General features: G+C 38.7%; 1 protein-coding gene across 2 annotated transcripts in view; it reads right to left on the reverse strand.

Annotated features, from left to right (window-relative positions):
• Positions 1 to 26,463, reverse strand: part of VPS13D (vacuolar protein sorting 13 homolog D) — a 361,069-nt gene that overhangs the window by 214,703 nt on the left and 119,903 nt on the right. Inside the window, exons 39-44 of one of the 2 annotated variants that reach the window (XM_069078268.1) lie at positions 24,647 to 24,769; positions 22,134 to 22,208; positions 16,833 to 16,935; positions 11,909 to 12,061; positions 4,929 to 5,064; positions 3,151 to 3,198 (exon numbers count right to left, since the gene is read on the reverse strand). In XM_069078268.1, the coding sequence (XP_068934369.1) occupies positions 3,151 to 3,198; positions 4,929 to 5,064; positions 11,909 to 12,061; positions 16,833 to 16,935; positions 22,134 to 22,208; positions 24,647 to 24,769 (638 nt within the window). The remainder of the gene's footprint in view (positions 1 to 3,150; positions 3,199 to 4,928; positions 5,065 to 11,908; positions 12,062 to 16,832; positions 16,936 to 22,133; positions 22,209 to 24,646; positions 24,770 to 26,463) is intronic. The other variant, XM_069078269.1, reaches the window with a different exon arrangement.

A 26,463-nucleotide genomic window follows, 5' to 3' on the forward strand; every position in this document is an offset into this window, starting at 1 on the left:
AGAGATTAGGTGACTTGCATGTAAGTCTTGCTATTGGCTGTGCCACAGTGTTTTATTTCACACTTACATCTGTACAAAGGATGATACTTTTAAAGGGCAATACAACTAGATGAAGTATAATGGACAAAGCTGTAGTTACTTAATGAAAACTTATTAAAGCTGAAGCACACATCCTTCCTGTCTCTAACAGCCAAATACTAAAGTGCAAGATTGCTGACTGCTAATAACAAATATTAAATTATAATAGCATAAGATTCCAAGTACTATTAATCATAGTTGCTTTTTTGAATGATTCTGTTTAATGGTTTTCTGGGACTATGCTAGGAAGTACTGCATAATTTTTAAATGTTGACATGTATATGATGGAGAGAAAGAAGATTTGTCAATAAAAAAGGTCACACGTTGGCGAAAATGTTCATTCTACGTTCTGAAGAAATTTACAAGGAAGATCTTAATATCACCAATACCCACAATGGTGTGGTTATTGGTGTAGAGCCCAACATCCTAAAGAGTGAAGTCAAGTGGGCCTTGAAGCATTGCTAACAATGAGGCTAGTGGAGGTGAGAGAATCTAGCTGAGCTATTTAAAACCCTAAAAGGTAATGCTATGAAAGTGCTGTGCTCAATATGCCAGCAAATTTGGAAAACTCAACAGTGGTCACTGAATTGGAATAGATTAGCTTAAGTTCCAATCCTAAACAAGGAAATACCAAGGAATGTTCAAATTACCCAACAATTGCATTCATTTCACACACCAGCAAGGTTATACTTAAGATTCTGCCAGCTAGACTTCAGCTATATGTGAACTGAGAATTATCAGAAAAGCAAGCTGGTTTTTGAAGAAGCAGAGAAACTAGAGACCAAATTGGCAACATTCACCAGATTATGGAGAAAGCAAGGGAGTTCCAGGAAAATATCTACTTCTGCTTCACTGACTACACTAAAGCCTCTGACTGTGTGGATCACAACAAAATGTGGCAAGCCTTCATAGAGATGGGAGTACCAGTTCATCTCACTTACCTCCTAAGGAACCAGTACGCAGGCCAAGAAGCAACAGTTAGAACTGAACACAGAACAACTGATTGGTTTGTGATTGGAAAAGGAGTACAACAAGACTGTATATGGTCACCTCATTTTTTAAAACTTGTATGCATAGTACATGTGACATGCCAAGCTACATAAATCCAGAGCCAAAATTAAGGTTGTTAAGAGGAATATCAACAATCGCAGATGCGCAGATGATACCACTCTGACTGCAGAAAGCGAAGAAGAATTAAGAAACCTCCTGGAAAGGGTGAATGAGATGAGTATAAAAGCTGACTTGAAGCTTAACATCAAAAAAATTAGCACATGGTCCCATCACTTCCTAGCAAACAGAGCGAGAGAAAAAGGAAGCGGTGTCAGATTTCATATTCTTGAGCTCAAAGATCCCTGTAGACAGTGACTGCAGCCATGAAATTAAAAAGACACCTTCTCCTTGGAAGGAAAGCTTTCAAATTGTGGAGCTGAAGAAGACTTTTGAGAGTCTCTTGGATAGCAAGGAAATCTAAAGGAAGGACAAATACTGAAAGTTACATACTTTGGCCACATAATAAGAAGAATGGACTCCTTTGAAAAGATCCTGATATTAGGAAAGACTGAAGGCAGAAAGAAGGAAAAGGGGATGACAAAAGATGAGATGGATAGTATCATGGAAGCAATGAACATGAACTTGGACAGACTCTGGGAGAGAGCAGAGGATAGAAGGGCTTCATATGCTAGGGTCCATGAGGTCATGAAGAGGGAAACACAACTAAACCACCGAACAAGTGAACAAAAACAATGTTCTGAAGAGAAATAGTTTCTTTAACTACTATTCTTAAAATGCGTCCGCAGAACGTGCTAGCAATTTTTTAATTAAAAGAACAAATGATACCATATCTGGGTTTTCTGCAGTCAACTTGTTTACTAAAATAAACAGTATCTGAACCAACCTCATAAAATAATGAAATGAAGACCTGTGCATTTTCCAAAAACCAAAAAACCAGTCATTCTTTCAGAAAGTGCCAATGAAAAGGCTGACATCCCTTTGAGAGTTTACACAAGAGCCAAGATCTCCAATCTAAAGATCACCAGAACTAAGGTCCCCACTGCTCTAATGCAGTAAAGCCCTGACAAATTCATTGTTGAAGAGTAGTCATTTAAATTTAAACTCTGTCTTCAGGTGTAGATGCCCAAAATTTCACATTTCAAAACCCAACACCTTTGAGGGCAGAATTCTAAGCAGAGGGGCAACCAGGTAGCACAGCGAGTAAGAGCACCAGCTCCAGTGTCGGGATGACCTGGGGATCGAATCCCAGGCTCAGACACTTAGCACCCAGCCAGAAACACCTGGCTGTGTAACCTTGAACAAGTTACTTAACCCCCGATTGCTTTAAAAAAAAAATCAGAAAATTAAAAAAAAAGAATTCTAAGCAGAAATCTGAAGGTTGTCTGGTGATGATTCAAAAGCTAGTTAAAAAAAAATATTACAATTTTTTTATCTTACTCCTTCTTATATATTGCTGCCCACAGAAGAAAAAATCTTGGAACTACCCTCATTTGTCTTATTCTGACCTACTCAGTCTCAGCTATAAAGTGTCGGTGAAAGACTATTTCAGTGAAGTATCACAGAAGTTTCATGTGCTTCATAAACTTAATGTTATCATCATTAAGAGAAAAGGGTGAAGAACAATTTCATTTTCAAGAATCTGTATATTTTAGGAATCAAAAGAACATGTCCATCGGGGTGGCCAGGTAGCACAGAGAGTAAGAGCACCGGCTCCAGTGTTGGAATGACCTGGAGATCAAATCCCGGGCTTAGACACTTAGCACCCACCAAGAAACACCTGGCTGTGTAACCTTGAGCAAGTTACTTAACCCCAATTGCTTAGGAGCGGCCAGGTGGCTCAGCGAGTAAGAGCACCGGCTCCAGTGTCGGGATAACCTGGATCAAATCCGGGCTCAGATACTCGGCACCACACCCAGAAATAACTGGCTGTGTAACCTTCAGCAAGTTACTTAACCCCGATTGCTTAAAAAAAAAAAGAACACGTCCATCAGAAATAGTGTGGTCCCATTCATAGAGCATAAATAATAAATATGAAATCATAACAATAAAAGCTATACTCACGTAGACCTGAGGATGTATTATATTTGTTCTGCTGCTAGGGCTGCCAATCTAAAACAAACAAACAAACAAACAAACAAACCCAGAAGTTAAACAATCAGCACAAAACACATAGGATGCAAAGATACCAAATTCTAATATCATATTTTGTGAAAATTCATTAAAGAAACATCTAAATTAACCAACTATCTAAACAAGGGGAACAGTTATCTTCAACATAAGGCTTACTTATCTATTCAACTATTATTGACTAAATATCCCTTATACACCAGACACTTTGGGGGCTACACAAAGGAATAATATAATTCTTTCCCTCATAATTCACTGTTATATCCCATTAAATGGAAGCTCCTTTCATGCATTTAAATAAAATGTTCCTGTTTTTACAAAATACCTACTACCTAACAGAAACTGCTAAAGAAGGGGGTGGAAGAAGGGAGAAGAAAAAAAAAATATCAGAAACTAGGTTATCTACTAATGATACAAATTATAATCTAGTAAAAAATGAAGACAGTCCACTTAGAAATTATATAGAATATTGTCTACCCCTCAATTTTTAATTTATACTAATGCAAAAAGCAAGGCATACTTGTTACAAGTATTTTGGGGAATGGGGTAATAAAGCTCAATCTGAATATTCCTTTCATTGCCAAAGATATGAATTGAAGGCAGTCAAGTTCCAGGAATTTTTAAAGTTCTGGAGGGAAAAAGATGGAAATTTACATTGTATAATGTTCATGATGAACACAGACCTGAGGAAATTAGGTACAGCAGGTTAGCACTTACATATGCATCAGTGGAAACTAGTGAAAAATTAGCCCAAAGGAATTAAGAACTGGCTGATAGGCAAGTGTGCCTGCAGTACCTATAATTGCTAAGTCTCTCAAGATTCCTCCTTTGCTGAACACATTTATTACTGATGCTACTAATAGCATTCCCTTACACCTATCAATACTATAAATAATTCTATAAAGTATAGATCAGCACAAGACAGAGGATGAGGGTAGGCATGAAGATGAATGATGAGGAACTAAAATGGCTGGGGGCAGGGAGGAGGGGGAAAGAGGGAAATGCCTACATCTGTCTCCAATAAGAATTAGGAGAGATAGAAATAATGGGTAACTAGATTAGTATGTATTTACACTACTTAGAGGTAACATAGGGAAGGGAGGAGGTTAGAAAATGTGACAGAAACAAGTTAGGTAAATAAAATGTTTGGCAAATTAGTAAATATCTGGCTAGGCCAGTAGAGTCTGAAAACTCTCTCCAAAATGGACCTACTAGATCAAAATTTTCTATTTCAATTTTCCATTGAGGACAGCCTTTAATCAGCATAACAATGATCCTCCAACTTCTCAGCATTAAACATAAAATTCCTTCTGGTGGAACTCAAAAGGACTTTATGCCTATAGCAATCAAAGGGCTATCACAACTGAGCTTTATCTCCCCCAATGATGCCTAAGTAGGTGTTTCTGGTACTGACTGGCACTAGAAGACATCTGTAACAAATGAGATCACATTTGTAAAGGGCCTGGCACACAGTAGGTGTTTAACAAATGCTTATTTCCTTATATTACCGAAGTTTTACAAAGTGAATCCCTCCTGGTTACTGACCTGAAATTACATTTTACCTCCCTCTCAGAATTAATAAAATATATACAATCATCAAATCTCAACAGAACAGAGCCTAACATTGTATCTTTACTATCTGGACATGCAGCATGGAAGAAATGCCACCCAGGCCAGAGCCATGCTATCACCAATTCCCAACAAGCACACACCGTGGAAGATGATGAATTTTTGTCAGGGGCAGCATATCGGAAAAAGGTCCCCACTTTGTCCACGGACACAGGGCTCACTTGTTCCCAGCCATTCACTCTCACTTGCAACTGGTGGATTCGGAGGTCATGCGTATGCCTGTCAGTTGGGATGCAAAAAGGGAGGGAGCATTAAATCCCATCTTAAAAAGAAATAGGAAAAAGAATATATTTCCATTTTAATTTAGCCATTACACAAAGACCCATGGGAGAAACTGCTCTAGGAAGAGATTCTAAGAATGAGGAGTATAGCCCTGTAATGGCCAGCACAAAAGAATACTGGGTTACTAACTTAGAGAGCATCTAGTCCTTTCCCCTCACTTTATAGATGAGGAAACCAAGGCCTGGAGAGGTCAATGGACTTGTCCAAAGGCAAAAGAGATGATCTAGCTGCATATCAATAAAACAGACTTCAAGCTCATAGTGCTGACCATCTGCCCTCTTTTTTCACTGCACAAGATCTGCGGATCTCCTAAGACAACCTTTAAAATGAAGTGAGTTTAAATGAATTTTAATAGAAAAGTAAAACTTCTATATTAGTACTTCAACAGTAGAACCATGCCCTTGAAAATATATGAAAATGACATTTTTTCCTTGGTTCTTCTGTCAAGCATTCTGATTTCAGTCTCATGTGACTAGAGAAGGGCTACATGAGAGAGATCTTCCAAGTTTAAGTACTGAAGTACTTGGTGGAAATCTGAGCAGAAGGCAACAGGAAGAACAGGAGGAATGGGAGGAAATTACACATTTAATTCTATTTTAGATTTTGCTTAATTCAAGCCAGAAGCTCTAAATAAGGAACTGGATTTGAGGCCAGAGGTGGGATGTGGAAGGAAGAGCGAGAATACATTTATATTGATGAATTCAAGGAGAAATTCAGGAGTAGAAATAGGTTACAAAACAGGGAAACTGAAGAGGCAATAAATGAGAGAGATCATATCCTCTTTAATACAACAGAAATAGCTTTGCAGTTGGACTCACTGACGACTTTGTCTCTAAAGTTTCTGGGAGAACTTTGAAGATGTCTTTGTACAGCTAAAATTTAAGTGGCTTCCAAATATGTATTAATACATTACTCATTTTTATACTCTTACTAAAACGGCCTTCAGAAATAATGGAACACACAGCATTCACCATGGGATCAAGATTTTTGCATGTTTAAACTAAAAACACTCAGCAATCCATAGATCTGGAAGCCTGGGTCCAAGCACCTAACTTCAGTCCCATATGAAAATAACAATCAGTAGTTTCAAAGACCAAATTCTGTCTTAACATAATCAACATGTACTGGGTATTTATTTTAAATGCCACCTAATGACAGAAAACTTTGTTCTTACTAGAGTCTGTATGCCCCAAACATGAAGCCATTTTGCAGTCTGCTCCCTCTGCTGGTTCTGTCCACAAGCTCACCAGGTATCATTGCTAGAATATTAATCCCCGATACTTTTTGGAATTGGCACATACTTTTGATTTCCTGATACCTTCTACTTCCTAAATCTAACAATTTGAGTCAATTAAAATATTTCATAAGCCACTGTAGGGCTTATGAAACCATATAAACCATACTCACTAATGAATATATGAAGACAAAGGTCTAGGTTAGGCTAAGCCTGCCCTCTTACATTCTACACAGGTAGGGGGAAAGAGAGAGTAGAGACACCTCATTTATCTGGTTTTTTTATATGTCTTTTGGTTTTGCCTTTCTGAAGTAGGAAAAGGACGAACTGTAAGACTCCTACTAACAACAGGAACTGTGTTGAGAAACATAATTATAACCACTCTATTTAATTTTGTGAATCAGAAATTGAAAATTCAGGTGCTATAAACCAACACAAAAAACTTTTAAGGAGTTAATACATGAACACAAGAATCCACATAGTGGCATACAGAAATAATCAGATGAAAGCTTTCCTCCTTCAGAGGTTGGCATGCCATAGACCTGCCACAGAAGAACTGAGATGTCTATTCCTAGAAAGGGACATCTGCATGATCATATATGGTCAGGAATCCTAAAATGTCAGAAACATCTGAAAGAGATCCCTGAGGTCAACCTGGCCCTAAACAAGAAGCCCTCTAGAGGAGTATCGGTGTCCACAAGCTCCCAAAGCAGTCCACCCACTTGGGGATAGGAGCATCCCTACCAAAACAGCAGATTCACCCACTTAAGGTTTGAGGTAGGGATTCAAAACCAGGCCATTTGACACCAAGATCGGCCTCCACCACTGTGCCCTTGCTCTGGTACTAGCTCACTGTTCTGCCATCTGAGGCTGAGCAGAAGTCTAAGCCCTTTTCCATATGATAGCTCCTTTTTTTATATTTTGGCCTTTTTGGAGGGCAATTGGGGTTAAGTAACTTGCCCAAGGTTACATGGCTAGTTTTTGTGTGTGTGTGTGTGTTAAGTGTCTGATGCTGGAACCAAACTCGGGTCCTCCTGACTCCGGGGCCGGTGCTTTACTCACTGTACCACCTGGCCACCCAATATGATAGCTCTTTAAATAGTTGAAAATAACTGTCATGTCAATTTAATTCAACAAATAATGAGGAAGGGCCTATTAATGGCTGTAAAGCCTGGGAGGCACAAAGTCCCCCCGCTTCCCCCTAAAACAGGAATAGTTCTCACCTTCCAGGAGCTTCCTGAGCAGATATGCACCATGTACACAAGACAAAGCATATACAAAGTGATATAAAGTCATTTTAAAAGGATGTGAACACTAATCCCTGGAGGGAGCATCAGGAAAGCATCTGAAGGAGGTCCTGAGCTGTGCTCTGAAGGAAGCTAAGGATTCTAAAAGGTAAAGAAGGAGCACACTCTAGACATGAGTGAGCCCCAGCTCAAGGCCCAGGGGAAGACAAGACAAACAGGGAGTAACCTCATGAAGAGATGCAGTAGGAAAGACACCTAGAGAGTGAGAGGGAAGCCAGATGGGAAGGATCTCTAAATACCAGGTGCTATCTAAATGGCAGTTGCTGTCTAGAGGCGATAGGGAGCTCCTGGGTCAAGTCCTCTTTAAGCTTTCATTTTATTTGAGCTAAAAACTGAAATTTTTGTGCTGTCCTCAACTTTGTTCACTCACTCCACATACCAAACCTTGGGATATTTAACCTTCACAGCATTTCTCACATCACCCACTTCTCTCCACTCACAGAGATACCAACTTAATTCAGGCTTTCATCACCTCAATCTGAACTACTGCAATAGCCTTTTAATAGTGCCTGTCCGAAGTCTCTTACTCCAATCAATCCTCTACACTTATACTCCTCTAGAAGACTGAAGGAATTTGTTTGGGCTTCTTGTTTAGGGCCAGGTTGTAGTCTGTGACCTCAGGGCTCTCTTTCAAATATTTCTGACATTTTAGAATTCCTGACCATATATGATCATGCAGATATGCCTTTCTAGGAACAGTTTACCAGAGGGATTTTCCAGACATGTAGCTCAGACCATGTGACCCCCATCTCTAAAGCAATACATTTCAGTGGTTCCTACTATATCTAGTCTCAAAAACAAATTCCTCTGTTTGTCAATAAAGCCCTTTTAGGGCCTGGCAAGCCCTCATGAAAGAGATGCTAATCCTTCTTGAACACCCGATAGACCCATCTTGGAGCCAGAGGTGAGTGTTAGATGACAGCAGGACACCAAAAGTGACAGGGCTGCTCATCTACCTTTGGTATCCACCCGTCACCCAACTCTCACCTGTGCCTCCAAGAAGTTGTAGCATGGGCAATCACTCCAGTAAAACCATCTTGACAAACTGGCTAAACCAGGTGGAAGTTACCGAAAGGTCTCAAACATGTCAATGAGTTAGGGGGGGTGTCTACCCCAACATGTGAAGACTCCTCCCAGAGGAATGGGCAGATGAGAACAATTTGTTCCAATGGCCAAGAAAGCAACTGAAATGGGCCCTGTCAAGCACTTAGAGCTTGGTCAGACATCATTGGCCGTTGCCAATCATCCTGACTTTTGTCTTGTCATTGGATTTTGATGACTCTGGGAGAGTGGGGCTGATATAAATATAAATGAGGCTGCATATTTCTGCTTCATTTACACCCTATGATGTCAGAAAAATGAACAACAAAGCCCTTTACAAGAGGCTGACCCCAATCAGCCTCTCCAGTCACATTAATCACTACTCCCCATCTTCATGCACATCCAGCCGAAGTGGCTTTCTTACTGTTCCTCATATAAAAAATTCCATCTCCTGCCTGTAGGCCATGGCACTGGCTATGCCCCATGTGTTGGAATACATTCCCCCGAACCTCTTAGAATCATTTATTTCTCTCACTGCTTTGTTCAACTGTCTTTTTCTCTACATAAAGCTTCTCTTGGTAACTTCAGCTGTTAATGCCTCCCTCGCCCCACCCCAACCAACCATGTGTCCCTTCTGGATACATTGTAGACACCTAGATATGTACTTATCATTTCCACTGGGTAGATTGCAAGCTCCTAGAGGGTTGGGAGTGTTTTTGTAACTCCACTTTTGTCTTTATGACCCCAGTATCTAGTATCTAACACAGTATCTAGTACAATGCTTGGGCATGTAGGTAGCACTTAATAAATGCTTATTGATAGGCAAATTATCCCTAGTTCCTTTAGGCAATCCTTCTAAGGCATGGTCCTTCACTGCCTTGTCACCCTCAAATGGATACTCTCTAGCTTAATGCTTTCTTAAAATGTGGCACATAAAAATGAATGTAACAGACTATAGGTAGTCTCACCAGAGCAAAGGTTGGAAGAATCTTCTTCATCCTGAACATGAGTCAGTTAATCTTTTGTTGTTGTTTAGTCATTTTCAGTTGTAACCAACTCTTCATGACCTCATTTGGGGTTTTCTTGGCAGAGATACTGGAGTGGTTTGCCATTTCCTTCAGTGTTCATTTTACAGATGAGGAAACTGACACAAACAGGGTAACGTGACTTGCCCGGAGCCTCACAGCTAGTAGGTGTCTTCCTGACTCCAGGCCTGGTGTTCTATCCACTATGCACCTCGCCACCCAATCTTTTAGCAAGCATTTATGTACCAGGTTGACTAGAACTCTCCTTTATGTGTGCTACCACCTAGCCAATGTAAGCTTCTTGCTTTTCTTCACACACATACCTCCATCACTGGCTGTCCCCCACACCTAGACTGCTTCTCCCTCCTCGCCTATGTCTCCTGATTTCCTTCAAGATTCAGCTCAAATCCAACCTTCTACAACAAGCTTCTCCCACCCCCTTCATTGCTCCCTTCAGCCCTGCCACCAAGTGCCTTCTCTCCTGAGTTACCTCCCATTTACACTGTATGTCTTATATATACATGGGTGCTTGTAGTTTGTCTCTGCCATCAGACTGTGGGCTCAATGCTGCTTTTTTGAATGAAACAGCATACTGTTGACTAAAACTGAGGATTCAGTCCAATAAACCCCCAGATCTTTTTTTAGATAAACAGCTACCTCCCTGTCCCTCCCTCATCTTGTATTTATGAAGTGAAAGGTGACATCTACCACTTGTGGTATATTTAAACTTTATAGATTCAACTCACTGTTCTATCCTGTCAAATTTTTAGAAATTCTATCATTCAAGATGCTATCTGAAATTTTGTATTATCTTGGATTTGGAAAGTCATGTGCCCATTTATCCAAATTAACTGGATAATTAAATGGCCCAGGGTACTCTGCTAGAACACTCCTCTAAGCTTCACCTGAACCACTGATGCCTGCTCTCTGGATATAGACATTCAGCCAGGTCCAGAAGCCACAAGACCAAGCCCACATCTCTCCATCTTGTCTATAAGAATAGCATGACACTCTGTAAAATGCTTTATTCAAATTGCAGTAAAGTAATTTTGCAAAATTCCCATAATCTAGTCTAAAAAAAGCTGTCAAGAAAATAAATGATGCTGGTTTGGCATGACCTGATCTGGGTGAGGCCATACAGGATCCACATTCTTTTTTTTAAACCGGACATATGTTTTCATTGGCAAAGGGAATGCCCAGGAAGGAAGTATGCTTTACAGCAACGGTTCTGCAGCCTATACTCATAGAGAACTGGCCTGGGCACTGAGAAGCTGGATGACATGGCCACTGTGTATCAGAGGCATGGTTTTAACTTAGCCTTTCCTAACTATTGAGGCCAACTCTGCACACTCTATCCCATCAAATCTCATGTTGTACACATCTATTTTTTAAAATTTTGATTTGAGAATATTTTGAAAAATGAAAGGCAAAAAGACAGGGAAAGAAAAGAAAAAACTATCCCTATTTGCTGATAACAATGATAGTTTACATATACCTTCAGCAAAGTCACAGGGTACAAAATAAATTCTCAAAAACAACATTTATAGATAGACAGACAGATGGATATGCATAAATATGTGCCTATCTTACATATGTGTCTATGTACATATGTCTACACAGACATACATATATATGTAAAATAACAAAATTCAAGAGGCAATGATACAAAGGTAAATCCCATTTTAATTAACTAGAAAATACATTATCTGAAAATCATTCTACCAAAGTACACAAAATACTTGCATAAATTCAATTAAAAGATAATCCTTCAAGAAATAAAGAACAATTTAAATAGTTAAAGCATTATTCAGTGTTCCTGATGGGGTTGTGCCAAAATAATAAAAATAACAATACAGCCAATGTGAATTTATAGTTTTAATGCCATACCAATAAAATTATCAAAAGAATACTTTATAGAACTTGATAAAATAATAACAAAATCAATTTGGAGAATATTTTGAAATTTTTGTGGTAACCCTATGTTACAATTAGTGAGAAAACATGTTTTCATCTGCTCAAAGAATATTGATGAAATAAATATGTGTCCATAGTAGTCTTTATACAAACAAAAAAAAAGCCCCACAAAAATCATTAAAAGAAAAAAGCATAGTAATTCACCTTCTCTTATTTTCCCCCCTTTATATAAGCATTGAAGGAATTAGAGTATTCTTTACCTGTGCCTTAGTTTTCCTCTTGCTTCAAATTCGAAAGGAATCTCTTCCCCGGTGAGGACTTCCCGCCACTCACTGACATTGTGGGTGTCATCAAGGAAAGTTCTGTTTCCCTCTGGAACCAGTCCTGGGCTTCCACTGTGAGACAATGCTGCCCTGGAACCAAACCACACACAACTAGGTCTCTCTGGCACACATATACAGAACACCACAACAAAAAGTGCAGCCACACCCAGACACATAGAATATTCCTGACCTTTGCCCTATGATAGCCTGCCTAAAAAGAATACAAAAACAATCATCTGAAGGATCAATAAAGACCAGCTTGGGCGGAGCTAAGATGGCAGTTTAGAAATAGGACTTCCCCACAGCTCCAGCTTTCACCTCCTCCAACACATGCAAAAAATGACCCTAAACAAATATTAAAGCTATAGAACCCACAAAGTGACAGAGAGAAACAAAGCCCTAGTGGTTTCCAGACTTCTCAATCCACAAATGCCAAAGACAAAGTAAAAGGTCAGTGCGGAACATTTTTGGAACGGGGAAACATGGCCCAGCTGCCACCCCTGGAGCAAGAAGCGGTGGAGGCACAGCGGCTGTAGCCACTGCCGCATGGCTAATTCCAGAGCTTCTGGCCTGCAGATTGTAGGGGGACCAAGTGACCATTCAGAGGGTCATCACTCTTGCTTTGACCTGCTTAGATCCAGATTGTGGTCTTGGGGGGTGGTCCTGCAGTGTGTGACCAATGAGCCAGAGTATGTGGGAGCTGTAGAGAGGGTGCCCATCTAATAGCTCTGGCAGCTGCAAAAACCCCAGTGATTTGGGACACAGCTCTCTCCACACTGGAAGCAGAGTTCTACTGTGGCAAAGAGCTCAAAAGTCAAGAAATTGGCTGCCAATATGAGCAAGCACAGGAAGAACAAACAGATGACAGAATCCTTTTGGGGGGACAAAAAGGATCAAGGCATGGAGTGCAAGGAAGACAGCAAAGTCAGAACTCCTGCATCAAAAGCCTCCAAGAAATATGTAAACAGGTTACAGGCCATGGAGGAGCTCAAGAAGGATTTTGAAAATCAAGTAAGAGAAGTGGAGGAAAAATTGGGAAGAGAAATGAGAACAATACAAGAAAATCACAAAAAGTCAACAGCCTGCTAAAGTAAACCCAAAAATACACTGAAGAAAATAACACCTTAAAAAATAGACTAACTCGAATGACAAAAGAGGCCCAAAAAGCCAATGCCTTAAAAAGCCGAATTTGCCAGATGGAAAAGGAATCTCAAAAACTCTCTGAAGAGAGTAACTCCTTCTGAATTAGATTAGAGAAATTAGAAGCTAATGGCTTTATGAGAAATCAAGATACTATAAAACAGATCCAAACAAATGAAAGAATAGAAGGCAATGTGAAATATCTCATTGGAAAAACTATTGACCTGGAAAACAGATCCAGGACAGATAATTTAAAAATTATTGTTGTACCTGAAAGCCATGATCAAAAAAAGAGTCTAGACACCATCTTGCAAGAAATTATCAAGGAAATTGTCCTGATATTCTAGAACCAGAGGGCAAAATAGAAATTGAAAGAATTCACCAATCGCTTCTTGAAAAAGATCCCAAAAAGAAAACTCCTAGGAATATTATAGCCAAATTGCAGAGTTCCCAGGTCAAGGAGAAAATACTGCAAGCAGTCAGGAAGAAACAATTTGAGTACTGTGGAAACACAATCAGGATAACACAAGACCTAGAAGCTTCTACATTAAGGGACTGAAGGGCTTGGAATATGATATTCTGGAGGTCAAAGGAGCTAGGATTAAAACCAAGAATCACCTACCCAGCAAAACTGAGTATAATGCTACAGGGAAAAATATGGTCATTCAATGAAATAGAGGACTTTCAAGCAGTCTTTTTTTTTTTTTTGCTTTTTGGAGGGCAGTTGGGGTTAAGTGACTTGCCCAAGGTCACACAGCTAGTTTTTTTGTGTTAAGTGTCTTAGGCCGAATTTGAACTCAGGTCCTCCTGATTCCAGGGCCGGTGCTCTATTCACTGTGCCATGTAGCTGCCCCCAAATTTTTTATTTTATTATTTTTTTGCTTTTTTTTTTTTTTGAGGGGAGAAGGCAGGGCAATTGAGGTTAAGTGACTTGCCCAAGGTCATAGAGCTAGTAAGCGTTAAGTGTCTGAGGCTGGATTTGAACTCAGATCCTCCCGACTCCAGGGCAGGTGCTCTATTCACTGTGCCACCCAGCTGCCCCACTTTCAAGCATTCTTGATGAAAAACATGAGCTGAACAGAAAATTTGACTTTCAAATACAAGAAGCTAGAGAAGTATGAGAAGGTAAACAGGAAAAAGAAATCATAAGGAACTTATTATAGATGAACTTTTTACATTCCTACATGGAAAAACGAAAATTGTAACTCATAAGACATTTCTCAGTATGAGGATAGCTGAAGGGAATATATATGTATACATACACATATGTATGTATAGGAGGATGTATGTGTATATAAATCTACATGTGAGTGTGGGTATTTGTATGTTCATGTATACATAGACAGAGGGCTCAGGATGAGTTGAATATGAAGGGAGGATATCTAAAAAATAAAATTGGGAGGTGAGAGAGGAATTTATTGGGAGAAGAAGAAAGGGAGCGATAGATTAGAGTAAATTATCTCATATAAAAGAGGCAAGAGAAAACTGTTACAATGGAGGGGAAGAGCAGGAAGGTGAAAGGGAATGGTACAACCTGATTCTCATTGAATTTGGCCTAAGGAGGGAATAACATACACATTCAATAGGGTATCTTACCCTACAGGAAAATAGGGGGGTAGGCGGTAAGAGCGGGGAGGCTAGGAGGGAGGGAAGATTGGGGTGGAGAGTAGTTAGAAGCAAACATTTTTGAAAAGGGACAGGGTCAAAGGAGAAAACAGAGTAAGTGGGGGGCGAGAGAGGATGGAAGGAAATATAGTAAATCTTTCACAATATAATTACTATGGAAATGATTTGGGTAGCTACACATGAACAATCTATATTGAACTGCCTATTTTCCCAGTGGGGGTGGGTGAAGAGGGTAGAGGAGAAAAGAATCTAGAACTCAAAATTTTTAAAACATATGTTTAAAAATTCGTTTTTTACATGCAACTGGGAAATAAGATATACAGGTATTGGGGTATAGAAACCCATCTTGCCCTATTAGAAAGTTAGGGGGATGAAAGGGGAAGATATAAGAGAGAACAGATTGGGGGGAGGGGTATTCAGTAGGCTTGCTATTTTGGGGTGGGAAGTAGGGGAAAGATGGGAAAAGCAAAAATTGTGACTCAAAATCTTGTGGAAATGAATGTTGAAAACTAAAAATAAATAAAAAAATTTTTAAAATAAATTTAAAAAAATTTTAAAATAACCAGTTGAATTTTGGAGATAGTTCCTACTAACACTAATTTAAAGTAGTCATCAGTGTTCATTTCACTACAAAGTCATCACTGTCAACTAGAGAATGAAGTTTAGAAAAGCAGGCCCTGTAAATCTCAAGTATAATTAGAATAAATGAACATTTTATTGAGTGAACAGAATATACTCAATAAATGCTGTGCTAACCAAACTGCCAATGGGAAAATAAAAGGTAGTATGTTACAGTGTAAAGGGCACAGGAAAGACTTGGGTTTGAATCCTGCCTCTGATACTTCATGGGCATATCATTGGTAAGTTCTCATCTGGAAAGCTGCAATAACAATCATACCCACAGAGCTCCTTCTCTACAGAGTTTCTATGAGATTCAAGTAAGGAAGTACATGGCAAGAGCTTTGTAAAAACTTTACGATGCATTGTAAATAATAATTATTAGAAGAATCACTATTTTTACTACGATTACTAAGTTAACTAAGCATTGACACATTTCAGTTAACTATGTTCTTAAAGAAAAACAGAAAAAAGAATCACTCCCCAAACAGTTGACTGCACAGATTCATCTACTTCAGTTCCTACAGTGAAAAGATCAGCATTTCCATGCTGCAAGGAGCCAAGTTTTCAATGACAGAAAACTATTACAGAAGGTCTCTCTCTTGGCTTAGGTGAAATCTCATTAGTTTTCCCAACCCCACCCAATCCCATCTGGGCTAGGGAGTGCATTATAAGTTCAGAGATCAATTTTATTTTTCTTTTTTCAGGAAAGTTTTCAGAGGAGTCTTGGAGGAAGAATGAAAAAAAAAAAACTGGTTTGGGATTAAATCAAGCAACCACATGTTTCTTTAAAAAAAGGAAAAAGATTCACATGGGCCCTACCTTTTCCCTAATTCATGTCTGGTTTGTCTGATCCATACTTTCAATATAATGTGCCAGGCTTCTGCTAAATACTGGGACCCCAATCACCATTTGGATATTTCAGACTTGGCATTCTGCTCTATCAATCAACAATTAGAAAGCACTTGGAAAACACATTATTAGTGTCTAATAATGGAAATAGGAACATAAGACCTCAATACAAGTAGTAATAATATGCAATGTTACATGGAAAACCTTGTACAGAGGTGCAAAACAAATTGCTTAAATTGTTAATGAGTGTTAATTAATGATTATTATACCACAATTAATAATAATGTTCATTATCATGTCATAATTAATAATGTTCATTATTATTATTAAGGAAAATTAATTATCAATAATAATAGTGGGAAATGTCAATTGATTAAGGAAGAGATAGCCTTTTGGTTAGAATTTAAAAGATGGGGAGGGGATCAAGGTGCCGTGCAAGTCTCTTGGACTGCGAATATATCTTAGGGTAAGCCTGCAAGTTGCCAGCCAGATCAGAGATGCTTGTCTCTCTTTCCCAAAATAAACAACCCCCCCTATTTGCAATATCACCTTTCCGACCCTCACAAAAGCCCGCAGTAAAAAGGACAGGAAGCACTAACGGAGACATCTTGTCAGGACTCCTTACCTGGTCGGGGTAGTTGTTAGTGTGGCAAACCACAAGGTGCACCCTGTGTGATTCCTCAGAGCAAAGGGGACAAATGGCTGCCGGCGTTTGGGGGTTTTCATCTCTGTGATGGGAAAACCACCAAGGAAGGTTATTAGAAAACTCATATTCCAGGATATGAAAGAAATTCCCCACAACTAAATGGTGTTGGTGCCCCAAAGTACAGCCTGCACAAACCAAATGAAGACAGAGAAGACAGAAAGAACATAAGAAAAATAAACCCCAAGAAGATGTATACATAACCAAAATGAACTGCAAAAAGACTGCATTAGACACCGATCCATTCAAAACACAGTTCAAAAGCTGTGATTTACTATTTGCCATACAGCATATGGCAGGAAGACAAATGGGAATTCGTTGAAATGTGGTATAGAAAAAGAGACTGTCAAATTTTTAATCCAAGGACTTAAGTTCAAATCCTGATCCTGCTTATTGTCCCAGTGGCCTTGAGCAAATCACTGCAATGACTCAATTTCCTCACCTGTAAAGTGAAGGTATCGGATTAAATGATCTCTATGGTCCCTTCCAGTTCCAAATCATCTACACCTGTGAATTCATTATCCAGCATAGCAATAATTTGCCTCAAACACCAATATGGAGCACAGCATGAGTCAGTATCCACTGCTTCCTGTCTCACTCTTGCCTAATCATACTACTGAGCCAAGTATAACTCATACCTCTGAAGAACTTTCAGGTGTTGACTGCTTTAGAAGCAAGAAAAGTAAACCCCCAAAAGATATGTAAATAACCAAAATGAATTGGTAAAAGCCTGCATCAGACATTGATCCATCTAAAACCTGGTTCAAAAGTTGTGATTTACTTAAAATGCTTCATTAATAGAGAGAGATATCCCCTTGTTTCTGTGACAACCCATTCCCAACATATGCCCAATGAAGAGACAGATACCTATTGAACCAGGGAAATTAAACAGGTTTTCCTCTGCTGTGACCATGTTATTTTAGTTTCCCTCTCTTCAGAGGACACAAGACCATTGTAAAGGGATATTTTCAGTTGCCCTATGTCATGGACACTACTACAGCTTTCTATAGCACAGTCCTAGGGGCTGTGGGGAATATGGAAGTGATATAAGATACTGTTTCTGTCCTCAAAGAGCCTGTGACCTGGTTAGGGAGGCCACATTCACACACAAGAAAGGACTAGATAATTATAAATTACAATATATACAGTCAGTCACCAATTTACAAATGAATGAGACAACAAAAGTTCCTTTGTAAGTTGGTTGTTTGGAATTTAGAAGCTATTTTTCCCATAGAAATTCTTATAAAAGCTAATTTGATTCCCTGGACAACCACAAAAACCTCATATGAATTATAGCATTAACAGTATTACAGGCCTTAACACAATAAATGATAATGTCTCTAGGAGAAAAGAGAAATCTTCAGAGCACCAAACTTAGATGTCAGGAACAGATTTCCCAAAACTACTGTAAGGATAGACTTCCCTATCTCCCATCTCCCCCTCCATTAGGCAGCAGAAAAGGGCAGTCATCTGTGGTGGCTCTGATGACTTAGGGCTCTCTTTGCCTGGGGTATGGTGAATATTGGGGGTTGTTGGTGAGAGTCCAGGATGAGGGCACAGGGCTAGGGAAAGAAGAGCGGGGGGGAGGGGGGGGGGGGGGGGGGGGGGGGCGGGGGGAGGGGAGGGGGGGGGGGGGGGGGGGGGGGAGCGGGCGGCGGATGCCTCTTACAGTAAGAAACCTTTCCTCCCTACTAAGGACACTTAAGCAATAGTTCTGAATCTTTCAGAACAGTTACAGAAGACTTTGCAGAGGGATATGGGAACTATTTCTGACCTTATCCCTATCATCATTATTTTCTCTGCTTCCCAGACTGATATAAGTATTAGTAGCAGTGGAGAGGGCCCCAACTACTCCTTAGAGACCTTTCTGGAGAGATGATGATGACAATATGAAGAATAGCAAAAACAAATTTAGTTGAATCCCCCCTATTCACCAGCCTCTTTGAAGAGAATAAATAAAAACACAACTCACACACACACAACCGGATTTACAGCTACAGCAGATAAAATGGCATCAGGAAGTAGTAGCAAACTCTGATCAAGGAGGACAACTAAGGCCAAATAAAATTCATTTTGTAGGACCACATTTTTTCCAGGCGATGAAAGCTAAAAAATAACCTACAGCCCACGCAGGTTTTTACTGCCTTCTAAGTGAGGCATGGGGGTGGTTTCATAAATGGCTAATGGGAAGAAGAGATCACTGCCATTTGAAAAGTAATAACTTTCTTATTATCTTTTTTTATCACCAAATATTTTCAGAAGTTAATACAGTAAGTGTTTCTAGACAAGCACTTTCAGGTTAGAGCAAGCCTCTGTTTTGACAACCACTAGAGCTCATCAGGTTCCAGAGTGCAGTAAAATGCTAAAAACTGAAAACCTCCAGTGGATAACACTTAACCTCCTGTCTCTCTTACACAATCTCTCCATCACTTATTCAGTCGATCATTTTTTTAGAATCTTGGCTATTTCCAAAGATACCTTCTCTACTTTTCATATACCTATTTTCACACTAACAGCTTCCCTTTTTTCAAAGTTTTGTGAGGTATTTTGTGTGTCTGTGTGTTTAAATTACTAGCCAATGAGACATAAAGCACAAAGCTAAAAAGTAATTGTGAGGCTGCTGACAAGAACAGAGGGGAAGTGAAAAATTTAAGAGCCATCTAAAGAGCAAACAGTATATATTGTGGAAATCTGAAAGGCCCCTGCCACTCTATGACTGCAACAAGAAAGCAGCATTCATTATAGTAAGGGACCCAGCAGGAAAATAACCCAGATGTGCTTTCATATCCCACTGCGAGTCAGGCTATAAGTTTCCATTTATAAATTACAAATTTAAAAAAAAAAGTGGCAAATGACTTTGATCACTATGTTCTAATGAACAAAATATTAGGAGCCTTTACCTTCAAGAGTGTTTGGTTTTAACTCTGAGGTTCTACCTCACACCCATCAGATTGGCAAAAAAATGAAATGACAAATACTAGAGGGGATGTAGGGAAAACAAGCCCACCAATACACTGCTGGTGGAGCTGTGAACTGGTCCAGCCATTCTGAAGAGCAATTTGGAAGTATGCCCAAAAAGCTATTAAACTGTGCATATCCTTTGCCCCAGGGATATCACTACTAAGTCTATTGCCTAAAGAGAGTAAAGAAAAAAAAAGGAGTAAAGAAAAGGAAAAGGACCCATACATACAAAAAGAATTTATAGCAACTCTTTTCGTGGTAGCAAAGAATTGGACATTGAGGGAACGTCTATAAAGTAGGGAACGAATGAACAAATTATATCAGTGTGATGGAATATTACTGTGCTATAAGAAATGGTAAAGGGGATGGTTTCAGAGAAACCTGATAAGCCTTTCATATACTGATGCAAAGTGAAAGGAACAGAACCAAAACAATTTATACAGTAAAAACCATATTAAATCAATCAATTTCAAGACTTAGGGACTCTAATCAGTACAATGACCCACAACGACTTCAGAGGAATCATAATGAAACAGGCAGCCCCCCTCCTTATAGAGAGGGGCCAGATTCATAGTACAAATTGAAACTTTGTGGGGGAGACAGTCAATGCAATGAATGTTTTTTGCTTGACTATGTAAGAGGGGTTTTGTTTTTCTTGCTTTCTCTACTGGGAGGGGAAGGCAAGTGGGAAAAAGAGAAGGTAGATCTTCATTTAAAAAAAAAATTTAAAAAGAGCACTTGGTTTTACAAATTAAAAAGCACAGCTAGGCACACTGCCTAAGTCACAAAACTTCTCATATTTGTCAGACATACCAAAACAAACTTCAGACACTCACTAACCCAATGAGAAAACCACTGATTGCACACACTACAACAGCCCAAACCCTACACCAGGGAGAAGCCAAGCTGACCAAATAGCTCCCACATTATGTCCCAAAATAAACAGAGTTTGGACTCTAGCCATGCAATAGGAGAAAGAAATTTTGAAGGCCACCAAAGAGAATGGTTTCCCTTGATGGCTTTAGAAAATTTGCCTCCAGGGACCACAATCTCTTCAGAAAATAAGAAAGAAAGTTTTAAGTTAGTCACATCTTAAGTTTGGCTTCAGTTGGCTACAACTTGAGAAATGTCTTCCCCTTTGGACTTGTTTCAAATAATTAATTTGGCTATTATAAACAAAGCCCAAGGTTTCCACTCTGTGGACATTTGTAGCAAAAAGAACACTGGATTAGAAGACATGGATTCTAGCTCTCCTTCTACTAACTATATGGACTCTCTGAATATGAGCTTCTTCATCTATAATAATCCCTGTTCAAACTACCTATCTCTAAAGTTTTTTGCAAGAATAAAATGAAATAAACCAGGAAATACCCTGAAAACGATGTAATGCTATATAAATGTCAAAATACATCTTTCTTTAAAATCCTCCCTCATACTTCAATCTTGATAAAAACTCCCAGAAAATAGCCCACCACTTTGCCACCATTTCAATAACACCTCTGTTTTTATACTTGGGTGGATGCTTTCTGAGGTGCAAAATCCACTTTTACAAAATCCACTATGCCCAAGGGGCAGCTGCACCCAGGTGCTCTCACTGCATCAAATGTAGAAATGGCACATTGGAATGTTGATGTCCTCATTTTTATGTTCTTTCTTCCAATACTCTACCTGGTCAACCAACACTTCCTCCCCTTTTCCCAACCTCAAGGGTTCCTAGGGTCATGGGCAGGAATGAAGAATATTTTCTCCTCTATTTTTTAAGCACCACATGTACCTAATTCAAAACTGTAAGAAATTTTTATCTTAGTAATAGCATGAGGATTTTAAAATGTCTCATATTCCAGAAATTCCTTTGCATTCCCATAAGAATAAATGTTTACCAAGTGTTCTATAAACAAAGAGATTTGTAATGTTGGTTTGTGGAAGAATTTTCCCATCATTTGCGAGCCTTTCAACATGAGACATGGCCACCAGCTAACATAGTATTTCCTTTTGTATAATGTCACAACTGCCAAAAACCGGCAGAAGGGAGTTTTGGTTTTTTTGTCCTTCACCAGAAGGGAAAAAGGAATGGAAAAGATATAACATCAGAAGCAATACTTGGTTTATTTCTAATGTTATGTCAAATGTTCTAACTGTTCTTGCTAAAATGAAATAGTCACAAGCAGGATAGAAAATCAGTTCCAAGTCAGAGAGGATTATTGTACAAGACATTTGGTAGACCATAGAAGCCATGCATTCCCTCCCTCAGCTGTACTGTACCTCTAGCATAGAGCTGGTGCTCTAGGTTAGTCAGACTGGCTGTACTCCTAGTCCTAAGGTAGACAAGGGGTAGGCCTGGTAGACAGGAAAGATAAAGTTAGCAGATTAGGAAAGAGACAGCAAACAGACAGATTCACCTCCATCACTTACATATGTGTAAAAAAACAGAGTAGGCACCATGCACTTGGGCTGTGGCTAATGACGCACTAGACAAAGGGATCAAGATGTTTCTTTTTTCCAAGTCTAAGCTACTTCCCACTGGTGTGGAAGCTCTATCATGTTAACTACCATACTCTTCCTCAGAATCAAGTAAAGAAAAATTATCTAGCATACTCTTAAACTGAAGCCTTTTAAAGGCTCCGAATTTAAAAGTGTGCATGTACTTAAGACGGCACAGAAAAGTTACTTTTAAAATCTATTTAAAAAGATGGTGGTGAAGATAACTTTATTTAAAGTCAGCAAAGGAAGACAGTGTCTCCAAAAGTGAGTGAAAAAATCCAATATATTTCCTATAATCAAAAGGTCTCTGCTAATGAGTTGCCTCACTTTGATGGCTTTGAAAATCCTAATTGCAAAAATAATTTTAAATATACATTTTTAAAAATCCAAATTAGAGATCTTTAGCCATATTTTCATTGGCTCCAAAATCCATCACCTCTACAAAGCCCAATAGTTCATCCTTCAGAATCTACAACCTCCTAAACAAAGTCAATGATTATGCCCAATAATACCAAAGTCTTCCTGTGTACTACTCAGTGACATCTGAGAACTTAGCATGTCCTCCAATCAGACTTCATGTCAAGAATCTGAATTCCAAGGGCTCCAATTTTTAATCCAATTTTGACTGCTTACATTTGCTCCAATTTATTAGAAACATGATTTCTCAGGGGCAGCCAGGTGGCGCAGTGAGTAAGAGCACCAACCCCAGCATCAGGAGACCTGGGATCAGTTCCGGCCTCAGATACCTGGCACCCACACAAAAATAACTGGCTGTGTAACCTTGAGCAAGTTACTTAACCCCAATTGCTTTAAAAAAAAAAAAAAAACATGATTTCTTATCATAGTCCTGTAGATTCTGATCAGTTTAATATTAAAGATTTTAGTACATTTGCAAAAAAGATTTGTATTCATTCAGGGGGTAGAAAGGAATGACAAAGGAAAAAAAAGTTGTAGACATTTTTATATGCTTTTACAGATCTTTTCATAAAGAAAAAGATGGACTGTATCTCTGAAAATCTAAGAAAATATGTCTTAGAACTAAATAACTACGCAATACTTTATCAATGCCACTTAACACATCTATGTCCTCTTCTGTTAACTATTGAAAAGAAAATTAATTGCTGCCTCTTCAGAACTGTGAAGATCCAGCAGTATTTACTACTGACTTGGGAATGAAGACTCTTCCAACAAACAAGTATCTTTAGAAAAATGTTCCCTTGCCTATACTACAAATTCTAGTGGTTGTTTGAAGTCTTCTGCATAGACTGTTAAGATTTTCTTGACACATAAATTGAGAAGTCTAGAGGAAGAGACAGAGAATTGAAGCTGACAAAGTTTAAAAGGCCCTGGCTCCTGAAACAATGACCTTGTGACTCTCAGAAGCAGCAAACTGGGAACATCGAGAAGAATCACAGCTGATACTTCTTTGTCTCTCCCTTCTAGAGGTACAAGGAAGACAGAAAGAGGCCACTTGCACACCCTGAGGAGAGATGAGCCAGTTCAAACACTTCAGACACTTAAGAAAGCCCATCTGCCCATGACATGTTTGCAGACCAGATGGATTATTTCTGAAGTATTCATGGGCTATGTGAAGTCCAGCCAAGAAATGTAATCACAGAGACTTCCCGAAAGAAATTAGACTTAAGGGCTGGGACAGAACTGAGTTTGGATGACAGCTAGTTATGAAACTGTTGTTCATCATTATACTCTTCAGCTCTTAGAAAAACAAAGCTCAAAGTGAGGCAATGAAGAAAGAAAATATCGTTATCAAAGAACAAAATGAGATTACTCTATATTCAGAGAGACACATACACAATTCTTAGATTCTTTGTGGACACCCTGAGGCTGTTTATTTACTTCACCCTTGATATGCCATGCCCTTCCACTTTTTGGGACTTATGTCTAAGCCATCATTCTCTATATTTAGGAAAATTAAACATGGTTTCCAATGGAGGTTAAAACTCATCATGCATTCACTCCACAGGAAAAGCAATGTTTCAAAGCATGAAACAATGTTCTAGAAGTTGACTGTGTTGAAATTTTAGGAGTATCCATTTATTACATGTATCAGAATGTGTTGAAGATCTGTGTGCCTTCTCCTCAATGAGAGGTAGAAACTTTAGCATTCTGTGCTAGAAAGCTGTCCGTTGAAGAGATTAACTACAGAGAATATGTAACATTTCCTGGAGATTCCTGCATGAAGGTTGATGATTCTGCTTTGAATTCCTCAGTGAAACAAAGGAGGACTAAGTCAAATAAGACTTAGACATTCATATATATAATAAACATCTTACTTTGTCCAAAGCATGGGGGATCCACAGAAGAGCCCATCCAACTTTCTGATTTGGCTATATCCATTTCCTTGTCCTGCTTACAATAATCTGCCATCCATGATTCTTTGGTACTTACATACTGATCTAGAAAGAATCCACAAAAGATAAAAATAGAAACAAGTGAGGTCATGAAGGCTAAAAATTAAAATTAAGAACAAAATACTATGATGTAAAATGAAGTCAGCTAAATGACCAAAGAGCCTTTTAGGAGCATTGTTTTATTATTCTGTCTCAGAGCAACATGACTGCTAATGGATTAACCCAGACCTAGATTTGGATGAAGAACTTCCAATAACTACTAAGATATAATATTTTCCTAGATCCCCATTTTATATGAGGAAACTGAAACAGGTCAAATACCTTGTCCTGAATTACACAGATAGTGTTGAAGCCAAGGAAACATTTGACTCAGATTTTCCTGACACCAAATCTATCACTCTATCTACTTTACAGTCAGCTACCTCTGAGTTTTAGAGACTTCAGCAATTTTAAAATTCTTCAAATTATCAATACACTCTTTGTGCAAGGACATATATCAACATGTATTATGTGGGCAACTATTAATAGGTTAAGGACTCACTGAAGACTGAGCTCAGTCTTCACTTTTGACTGAAAAGTCCGCTTTAAAATGCAATAAATACCATTTTCCATTATAAATAATTTACTGCCTGTTAATTTTTAAAGTATCTTGTAGTTCAGTGACATTTTAGCAGCTCAAAGAAAGAAAAAACATCATCAAAACCACTTGGTACTGGCTAAGAAATAGAATGGTGGGTCAGTGGAAGAGGTTAGGTACACAAGACACAGTGTGTATGACTATAGCAATCTACTGTTGAATAAACCCAAAGACCCCAGCTTCTGGGTTAAGAACTCACTATCTGAGAAAAACTGCTGGGAAAACTGGAAAAGAGTATGGCAGCAACTAGGCATAGACCAACATGTAACACCACATACCAAAATAAAGTCCAAATGGGTACACGACTTAGATATAAAGGCTGATAATAATAAATTAGGGGAGCAAAGAATAGTTTGTCAGATTTATAGAGAATGAAGAAATTTATGAACAAACAAGAGATAGAGAATATTATGAAATGCAAAACGGATAATTCTGATTACATTAAACTGAAAAGTTTTTGTACAAAGCCAATGCAACCAAGATTAGTAGGGAAGCAGAAAACTAGGAAAGAATTTTTACAACTAGTGTTTCTGATGAAGGTCTCATTTCTAAAATATATAGAAAACTGAGTCAAATTTACAAGAATACAAGTCACTCCCTAATTGAAAAGGATATGAACAGCCAGTTTTCAGATGAAGAAATTAAAGCTATCTATAGTCATATGAAAAAATGCTCTAAATCACCATTGATTAAAGAGATATAAATCAAAACAGCTCTGAGGTACCATATCACACCTATCAGATTGGCTAACATGATAAAACAGAAAAATGATAAATGATGGAAAGGATGTAGGAAAGTGGGAACACTAATTCATTGTTGGTAGAGTTGAGAGCTGGAGAGCAAATTGGAACTCTCCATTCTGGAGAGCAAATTGGAACTATGTACAAAGGGCTATAAAAATGGGCATACCTTTGACCCAGCAAAACCGCTTCTAGGGCTGTATTCCAAAGAGATCATAAAAATGAGAAAAGGACCCACATGTACAAAAATATTTATAGCAACTCTCTTTGTGGTGGCCAAGAACTGGAAATTGACAGGATGCTCATCAACTGGGGAATGGCTGAACAAGTTGTAGTATATGAATGTAATGAAATACTACTAT

Source organism: Petaurus breviceps, unplaced genomic scaffold, assembly GCF_028583685.1.
Source record: "Petaurus breviceps papuanus isolate PSGF00001 unplaced genomic scaffold, PetGlider_PUasm1.0 91041, whole genome shotgun sequence".
NCBI classification, from domain to species: domain Eukaryota; kingdom Metazoa; phylum Chordata; class Mammalia; order Diprotodontia; family Petauridae; genus Petaurus; species Petaurus breviceps.